General features: G+C 41.8%; 1 protein-coding gene across 1 annotated transcript; it reads left to right on the forward strand.

The window, feature by feature from the left end:
* The first annotated feature begins 479 nt into the window (after positions 1-479).
* fsta (follistatin a) lies at positions 480-7,904 on the forward strand. Its single transcript, XM_072664455.1, has 6 exons — positions 480-668; positions 2,215-2,406; positions 2,907-3,125; positions 3,502-3,726; positions 4,573-4,803; positions 6,760-7,904. The coding sequence occupies exons 1-6, from the start codon at positions 581-583 to the stop codon at positions 6,846-6,848; spliced, it is 1,044 nt and encodes a 347-aa protein (XP_072520556.1). The 5' UTR covers positions 480-580; the 3' UTR covers positions 6,849-7,904.
* The last annotated feature ends 1,726 nt before the right edge of the window (positions 7,905-9,630 follow it).

The raw sequence follows: 9,630 nt of genomic DNA on the forward strand, positions 1-9,630 counted from the left end.
CAGCTAAAGTGAGCAGCAGACACTGCTCTCTCTCTCTCTGTGTGTGTGTGTGTGTGTGTGTGTGTGTGTGTGTGTGTGTGTGTGAGGGGAACCGAAAGCCAAATAAATCTCCATCTGATCTGACAGTAGTCCAGTCTACGTCACCACTTGATTCATATGTGGGCACAGACTTTTATTTATTTATTTATTTATTTATTTATTTATTATTTTTTTCTTATTTAATGAACTTCTGATCGTGGATGATCCAGATCCATGACCCAAGAACAGGCTGGAGAAAGTTACAAGTAGATGTCACCTGATTTAGAGCTGGAGAAGAAGTAAGGAGGAGGGAAACCAAAAAAAAAAAAAGAAAGAAAAGAGGACCCAAACCCCTCCCCTCTCCCCACCCCCACCGAGTGAAGGCCCGCCCACTACAGACAAGTCGGCCCTTAGACTTAAATACACTTAAAAAGAGGTGGCACACACTCAGACAAGCACTCATTCAGCTCTGCCTCCTCTAAGCAGGTTTACTTTTGCTCTGCTGCTCCTGCTGCTGCTCCTGCTGCTGCTCCTCCATATCCTGCTCCACTTTGCCTTGACCATGCTAAGGATGCTACCAGTCCTTCAGCTCCGGATCCTGCTCTTCCTCCTCTGGCTCTGGCATTTCACCGCAGACCACAAAGTGCAAGGTGAGTTTGGGCTTCTTCCCACCGTCTGCTGCTGTCAGCTCCAGCCTCCAGCCTCCAGCCTCCTCGGCTCCGGGGTCGGTTCAGCTGAGAGTGAGGAGGAGGAGGAGGAGGAGGAGATGAGGAGATGAGGAGATTGACACGAGGGGGTTCAAAAGTTGTGTCTGGGTATTTTCAGGGGTTGTTTTGGTGGTCAGGGCTGTCTGCTTCAGTGCTGCTGACACTGAGGCAGGTGTGTGTGTGTGTGTGTGTGTGTGTGTGTGTGTGTGTGTGTGTGTGTGTGTGCGTGCATGCGCGCGTGCGTGTGTATGTGTGTAAAAGAGTCCACCTCAGAGACGTTCAGCGAGGAGGAGAGGGAGGGTGGGGGGTTGAAGGTTGGAGGCCATCAACTGGTTTGAAGGCTTAAATGAAGTTAAGTGGGAATTTCTGAGCCCGTAACCGTGAGAGGTGGCAGCGGGGGGGATGCCAGACACCTCGCCACCGTCGCTGCTGACCACTAGTGACACCCAAGACCTGCATGAGCTGCATGAAAACAACGTGACAATTTTTTTTTTAATTTGTTTTTCGTTTTTCTGTTTTATTCTGACCAGGAAAATCGTGGTTAATAGCAAAACAAAAATGCATGATTATTTATAATAATAATAATAATTTTTTATTATTATTATATATTTTTTTTCGTCTGGCTTTGTGAAATGCAAGTCATTGGCCACAATTCAAGACGACCCGCTGTAAATCATCTGAAGCTCAGGTGTTCATTGATTTTTGGAGATTTTTGTTGTTTGTGGGGGTTTTTTTTCTGGATTTATCGTTTTATTCTATTTTTTAGAACAGAAAAGTTTGAACCTGGATGAACCAGGAGGCTTTAATGGGCTCGTCTGGAGCACAATCCTCTAATTTATTAAATACAGCATAATAAAACCATATGACCTGGATCCTCCTCAGCAGATTAATTCTGAGCCGTGTTAAAATCCACGCCAGTCCAGCGTATTTTTATTGATTTCAAAAAATAAATAAATAAAATGGGGGGGGGGGGGGGGGTAAATAAAAAATAAAAAAGCCAGCCGTGCTGTAATGGTCTAGCCTGAGCAGTCTGGTGAGAGTGGGAGCCTGAGGAAGTGGAGTCTAGACTGCACATTGTTTAAATAGGTACGAGGCTGTCAGTCTGGCAGTGCCTCCGTCCAAAAAACCCTGCTCACTCGAAAAAGAAGAGGGAGAGGAGGGGGGCAGAGATAAAAACGAGCGACGGGAGAGAGAAAAGTGCTCGAGATTGAAGGGGCAGCCCCGTTGAGTTTGTCTGGGTTCAGGCATGCAAGTGTAAAACAGTCGCATTACTGAGAAATCAGACAAAATAGAGAGGGGGAGGGGGAGCGGGGCAGCTTCCAGCTAATACAGCCTGCACGTGTTGTGTCTGGGTCATTGGCTTCAGACTTTAATGCGACTGGCTTTCTGGGGTTTTTTCTGCCTTTTCCCCTCCACCCCCTCTTTCTTTTTTCTTTCTTTCTTTTTTTATAAAAAAAAACCCTCTCCTATCTTTTTTTTGGTTTCCCAGCTGGGAACTGCTGGCTCCAACAAGGGAAGAACGGAAGATGCCAGGTTCTCTACATGCCTGGCATGAGCAGGGAAGAATGCTGTAGGAGTGGAAGGCTCGGGACGTTCTGGACCGAAGAAGACGTGCCCAACAGCACCCTGTTCAGGTGGACCATCTTCAACGGAGGAGCTCCGAACTGCATACCTTGCAAAGGTAGGCTTGGCATGGACCGCCTCTGCAAACAGCAGAACACTGACCTTGGGTCAGATGTTGCCTATTTGAGAGAGTGATATAATTTAAAAAAATGAAGTACGATCAGAAATACGATCTCATTCGAGAGGGAGTAGAAATGGCCTTCTTCAACACCAGGACTGGGCTTTGGAATGAAACCTGGTCTGTGTTTTAGATGTGCTGACTTCACTATCCCCATGCCCAGCCCTAGGGGGTATTTCACAAAGCAGGATTGTTTAATTAGCCCGAAGTTGAAGATTGTCCAATAGGCATGTCTCTCAGGCTTAACTTTGGGCTTAAGGTATCCAGCTGAACTGGAGAATCCTTCTTTGTGAAATTCTCTCCAATGTCGAGTAAAAACGACACATCTGAATGTGTTGTAGATGTTTTGTTTAAAGGTGGGCTGCCAATCTGCTACTGGTTGCCATCAACGGTTCTTTCTGACCACTGACGTCCACCTGTGGTTTTTAAATTGGTTTCAGAGACCTGTGACAACGTGGACTGTGGCCCTGGAAAGAAATGCAAGATGAACAGGAGGAGCAAGCCGCGGTGCGTCTGCGCTCCAGACTGCTCCAACATCACCTGGAAGGGCCCCGTGTGCGGGTCTGACGGAAAGACCTACCGGGACGAATGTGCCCTGCTGAAGTCCAAGTGCAAAGGGCACCCTGATCTTGAGGTGCAGTACCAGGGCAAATGCAAAAGTAAGTGGAGTGGCACCACTTTTTATTTTTTATTTATTTTTATTTATTTTTGGGACTCCAAGGTTCTCATTCTTGTCACAAACATTTAATGGCATGTATTGAGTGTGTCTTTTAGAAATAGTAACTCTAATGGGTTAAGAGGCATATCTACCAAAAGTTCCGCCCTCGAAATGATGATAAAACTCCATGGAAAACAAAAATAATTGTCTAACAAGTTTTTAATTCCAGCTAATGCTGAAATCTGAGACACTACGCTTGGGGATAACTACTGTCAAGGCAGTCAGTACTGTAACAAGCACTTGGCAAGGGCGGGAGGTGATGGTGAAACAGAAGCTCTAAGTGTTTACGCTTTTGTTTTTTTTTTGTATTTTTGCAGAGACATGCCGCGATGTGCTTTGCCCAGGCAGCTCAACGTGCGTAGTGGACCAGACCAACAACGCCTACTGCGTGACGTGCAACCGCGTGTGCCCTGAGGTCACGTCACCAGACCAGTACCTCTGCGGCAACGACGGCATAGTCTACGCCAGCGCCTGCCATTTAAGAAGGGCCACGTGCTTGCTGGGCAGATCCATCGGAGTGGCCTATGAGGGAAAATGCATCAGTGAGTGGCAAATGGGAAAACAATGTTGCATTTGTTGATCCCAGTTGAGCATGACGTTAAGAGGGTAGATGAAGTTCAGGAAGCTTATTGTACACAGATTTTCAAAGCGCCGGGACAGGGGCCGAAAGGGGAGGTGGGCTTTAGTGGCTTATTTTCCAGCTAGCAGTTTATGTGCATATGCAGCCATGCCAACATTCCAAACAAATTCTGACCTTTCATACTCTCATGACAATTATGTTTGCAATCATTATTATTATTTGCAAAGCAAAGTCGTGGGTGTCTAATTGCTTCCTGATGTTGGCAACATGGGCCTGTCTCTTATTACAAACTGAGCGTAACTTGCCTTCGAACCCCTTTTGTGCAAAATCTACCTCCCAAGTGCTATTTAACCCCTTCAACAGTAGGGTTATTGCCCTGTAACTACTATGAAATCAGCGGCTCTTGACCCATTGCCTTGCCTTGCCCTATCTAAATGATGAGTGTGATTTAAACTAATAAGGTGGGTCCACAGGCTGCCACAGGGTTTAAAAGGGTAAAAAAGCTCTATGCCTTTGATCTTTTCTTTTTGTGGATTCTGTTCACCCAGAATTTCCCAGAACTACACATGTACTGTATAATGAAGTTGTTGTTTACTAAACACAACATTTTAAAAAAGACTGAAAATGACATGATGAGCATGACATTAGCTACTGATTACTCTTATCTCTCAAGATGAACCATGTGAAGGGCCTCCTCACTCTATGACTACGTATCTTTCAACCTTCACAGTATTTACTGAACAATTTCCATAAAAACACACATTTTATGGTCCTTTTTCTATTAATAATGCCTCCTATTTTCCTACAGAAGCCAAATCGTGTGATGATATCCAGTGCAGCGCTGGGAAGAAGTGTCTGTGGGACGTCCGGATGGGCCGGGGCCGCTGCGCCCTGTGTGAGGAGACGTGTCCCGAAAGCCGCTCGGATGAGGCGGTGTGCGCCAGCGACAACACCTCGTACCCCAGCGTGTGCGCCATGAAGCAGGCCGCATGCTCTTTGGGGGTTCTGCTGGAGGTGAAGCATTCAGGATCTTGCAACTGTAAGTAACACCTAGCAACAGAAAAAAGCAAAAAAACAAACAAACAAAAAAGACAATCCAGTGCTACCACTCCAACCCCACCACCAACACACACCCCTGCATCCCTCCCTCGCTCTTTCTTCGTTAAAAAAACAAACAAAAAATGCTTGGCAAAAACCCTCCCATTGCTCAGATCTAAGCTGCAGGAAAGGATGGGGAGTACGTTTACTGTTTTTGCATGTCCCTCTTGGGTTGACTTCACCCAGTTCTGCGCTTTTTGGGTGTTTTTTGTTTTTTGTTTTTTTTGGAAAGTCAATGAATCAGCATGGAGAAACAAGCCGTGTGTGTAGATAACTCATGTAAACACTTTAGGAAGTTTTGTATGAACTTTTGGGCTCATTTTTTGGGAGTCATTTGACATACTAATTTACTGCATATAACTAACAAGCAGACTCTCTGTATGAGCAGACTAACCTTCGCAGCTAGAACACGCGTAACATTTTGAATACTAGTTTTGTCATCAGTTTAGCACCCTGTCATTTACCCGAGCAGGCTGCCTTAAAACCTTCAGCTTATTTTGTTTGTGTTTTTGTTGTCGTGTTCAGTCTTGAGACATACAGTACCTTTATCCTATCACTACAGCTTGTAAATTCCATGGTCACGTTGCTAATTTCATGATAATCATGTAATTGTTTTTTTCTTTTTTTAATTTTGTATGGTTTGTATGAGGAGTTTTTTGTTTTTGTTTTTGTTTTTTTCGCTTTGGCTGTAATCAATCATTTCAATCGAAAGTGCACTATGTCTCCACGGCATAAATAGCCCTGCCAATCTATATGAGGGTCAGAAAGCATTAGCATCCGTGCTCTAAACAAGCATAAGGTGATTGTAACATTGGTGCCAGTGTTTTTTTAACTTTACATTAAGTAAGCTACCAGACTGCCTGCGTAGACGAATATGGCTGCATATGCCATCAGCTACTACTTCTTCCACAACAGTCCAAAGCTGACTGTTCAGCTGCATTCCAGTTCATGGCATGTTTGGCAGGAATGTCTGACAAACACATCTGGGAATAAATCCCAGTTTTTTCATATCTTGACCTTAGCATCACAGTGCTACTTTACTCAATAGTAATAATACAATTATAATAGTACAGCTCCTGCACTAGGTGCTTGGACCCCTAATAATAACGCACATAACAGTAATTCCGAAGGACCAACTTTTATAATCACCTCATGGAATTAAACAGCATTTTACAGTTTGCAGGACAAGCAGGAGGAGTTTGTAGAACGATGCGTTTCTCATTTTAACTGCTACTAGGCGCCTAACATTGATAAGGTTTGCTGTGAATGTGTTCTTTTTTAAGTGTTTAATGGGTAACGAGGGACTGCCTATTTCTTTCTGTTGCAATCTCTGTGTATTTTTGTTTATAATTTTCCCAATGTAAACATTTCTGTAGAAGGATATACCTCAAAACTGTGCCATCACTATGACCGGTTTGCTAAGGTCAGCTTAGGACACAGGACGCCCTCCTAGCCAAGTAGCAGCAACTACTTGTGTTCAGAAATGATGGATTTTTAGATGGAAAGCAGAAAAATAAGAGCCAATCCTAAAACACACGAGCACTTTGTTTTGTTTTTTTTGTTTTTGGGTTTTTTTTGGGGTTTTTTGTCCTCTTTCAGGAATCTGCAAAATTAGACCTGAGCCATTGAACCCTCCAATCACCCTCTCTTGTCACAGTACTGACTTTCTTGATTATGTAAAGCTTGTTGCATAATTGGGGTGGGTGGGTGGGTGGTGGGGGGGGGCAGCAGAGTGCATTGCCGCTGCCAAATCTGTCTAAAACACAAAGCTAGATTGTGGCATTCACAGAAGGCTGGGGAGGGGGGACAAAAACAAAACCAAGACAAACATTCACTTAGATTCTGCGCTGTTGTGGTCTTTATTCATACAACAGCTACCATGTATTCTCCCATATAGCCATCACGGAAGACCAGGAGGAGGATGACGATGAAGAAGACCAGGACTACATGGCTTATATCCATTTATCGCCAATACTGGACGGATAAACCGCCAACAAAACCCAGTGGAAACAGTCCTGCGGGAAAAGGAAACATGTCCACACTGTACAAATGTGTATGCTAATTTATTTTTCAAAGAAAAAAAAAGGAAGTATACATATAGTTCAGTCTGATAGATGTTTATTTATACAGTTTGTTTTTGTTTTTTTGGTTTTTATAATTTATACATTTACAATGTCTGACTTACTATCTGTCATGTTATTTTGTGTTCACTTGTTTTGTTGTCTTTTTTTATTATGAAGAAGTATATTTGTCCAAAGAGAAGCAGTGTTATTTATTGTGAGGTAAAAGAAAAGAAAAAAGAAAAAAAAAGACGCTACCATGTAAAGTGTAAGTCTTCTGCAAGCTGTAAATTGCATTCACTGAGCTGTAAAAATCTGCTTATCGCTGTCCGTTCTATATCACAGATGTTTATTTCACACTTAACTGCATGTTTGCCTGTGTGTTTATTTATTGGGGGAAAAAAATCTGTCACTCTTTAAATGTACATAACCTGTTTCTGGTTTTGTTTACTTTTCACTGTAACTGACCAAAGGGATTTTCTCAATGGTTCTTCAACATTTCGCTGTACAGTGCAGCATGCTAATATCTGAACATGAGCCATTTCTCAATACAGAAAGTTTTTTTATGATTTATTATTATTATTATTATTATTATTATTTGTTTTTGAGACGTCAGCTTTCACCGTTGTTCATTAGCGGATTCATGTATTCAGCTATAGAGCAGAAATCAACTTTTGGATGATACTTGATTGTCAAAAACGTGCCATTAACATGTCTATGCTGTTTTATTATTATTATAATTTTTTTTTTGCCAATGTTCTGCTCCGTACTGCTTTCTCCAACATTACATGATACAGGATCGAGTATCGGTATATCAAAACGTTGTCGTTTTCTTTGCTTGCATTGCTTTCGAGATGCGTTTTTATTTTCAGGCATCACAAGATGAATACAAGATTCAGTTATAAATATATAGTTTTGTATTTTTTTAATGTAAATGTCATATGTATATACAAAGTTTGATGGTATTTGTACAGATATGAAGAGTGAAACAATAAAATAAAAAAAAGAAATACATCTACTGTCATCCTAGCTTGTTTTTGGACTTTTTCCATTTTCATTATCCATAGTGACCACTGGTATTAGAGCCAAAGAACAATCCCACAGTTTGCACAACCTTCCCTTTATACGAAACCTAGTTGAAGGGACATGTTTGGTGTCTGAAGTTTTGAGATGAATCTTTGATACTATGAGAAACACTTAAACACATCTTTTCCAGAGTGAATGATATTTGAGTCGTGCCTGAAGACTCTCATGGGTGGTGTGGGCTTGCCTGGTCAGGGATTTGATAGGTGGTGTTACCCACTACACTACAAAAAGAGTAAAAGAAGCCTATACTCACTATACTATGACTATACTGGCACTATGCAATGGTCAATAAAAGTAGCAGCATAGCTTAAGAAACTGTCATTCCTTCTAAAAAAATCTTCTAAAATTGTTTCTTCAGCCCTACAAGAACAAGCCTTATTACTATTTCCCTCGTGAATCATTAAAAAAATATATACATTCCTCTCAATGTGATTGAAGAGATTATACACTCAAACTGCACAGATGTAATGTGCGTTTGGATTACTGACTGAAGGAAGTGAGCATACACTGAAAACCCATGAAGTACAAGTCTAGCAAAAAAAATGGACATTTTGGGCTCGTCCCTGGTGGTGTTCTTGCTTGGGACTGTGAATCAAACTTTTCAAAAGCTTAAAAACAACTAATAAAAAACGCTTGAGCAGCAGATTTGTGCAATGCTACAGTAGTTATGTAAATATGAGAAGACAATGCTTTTCCAACAGGTGCTTTCCTCATCATACACCATACCCCAGAGTGCCATGAGATAAAGCATACGTACCTGAGCTCAGTCTTTTAGACCTGGACATTTACCTTGTTTTCCCATTTCAGAAGCTTGAAGGGTCTTTGAAGTGGGATATACGTAAAGCAGACAAGACAAGAAAAAAAATTCCCAAAGAAAATATCACACTACCACTGCTTTTCCAAAAAGCAAGCAAAAATTATCCACTCATCCACAAGTCTGAGACAAATATGACTTTGTCTATGACCATTTGTGTTCGTACCTTTCATTAGGCCAATGCTTGTTGTGGTCGAAACTGTGCAAGCACTTGTCATGGACGTGACTATCATGGTAATATTGGAATATTGGATCAGCAAGTTTCCTTTTGGTGGGGCTATATGAGTTACCACATGGCTCAAAACTTTACACACAGGGTGAAAAATATAAATATAGCACATATTAGAATTGGGTAAATGTCCCTTAGCAAGTTGCACCTCCAGCAGATGCTTTCGGAGGCCATTAACAAGCTTCTAAAAGAATTCTGGTTGGATAGTTGACCACATCTTTTTTTTTTTAGGACTTTGGGACAACCATTCTAAAAGCTTGACGTTAGTCTGCTTTTTTAATTCCACAGCCGTTATTGATGCATGTTTGGGGTCATTTGTCCTGTTGAAATTCACAATTGTGGCCAAGTTTCACTAATCCAGCTGTGACAGTTTGAGGTTACAATTAGGAACTCTGAGGGTAACCCTTCTTCATCCCCAGACCTTGATGCTACCACCGCCATGCTTAACAGTTGGTAAAGTGTTATTGGGAATGAAAGCTTTATCTTTACTACTCCAAACAGAAAGTCTTTGGGGTTTGAAAATCAAAAGTATTATTATTATTACCTTTTATTATTACCTGACCTTTTGTGGCCAAACAC

The sequence above is a fragment of the Salminus brasiliensis genome, chromosome 20 (genome assembly GCF_030463535.1).
Source record: "Salminus brasiliensis chromosome 20, fSalBra1.hap2, whole genome shotgun sequence".
NCBI classification, from domain to species: Eukaryota; Metazoa; Chordata; class Actinopteri; order Characiformes; family Bryconidae; genus Salminus; species Salminus brasiliensis.

Coding starts and splice junctions, on each gene's coding strand:
- fsta (XM_072664455.1), top strand. CDS start 581: ATGCTAAGGATGCTACCAGTCCTTCAGCTCCGGATCCTGCTCTTCCTC. Junction 2,407..2,906: donor GAACTGCATACCTTGCAAAG/GTAGGCTTGGCA, acceptor AATTGGTTTCAG/AGACCTGTGACAACGTGGAC. Junction 4,804..6,759: donor GCATTCAGGATCTTGCAACT/GTAAGTAACACC, acceptor TCTCCCATATAG/CCATCACGGAAGACCAGGAG.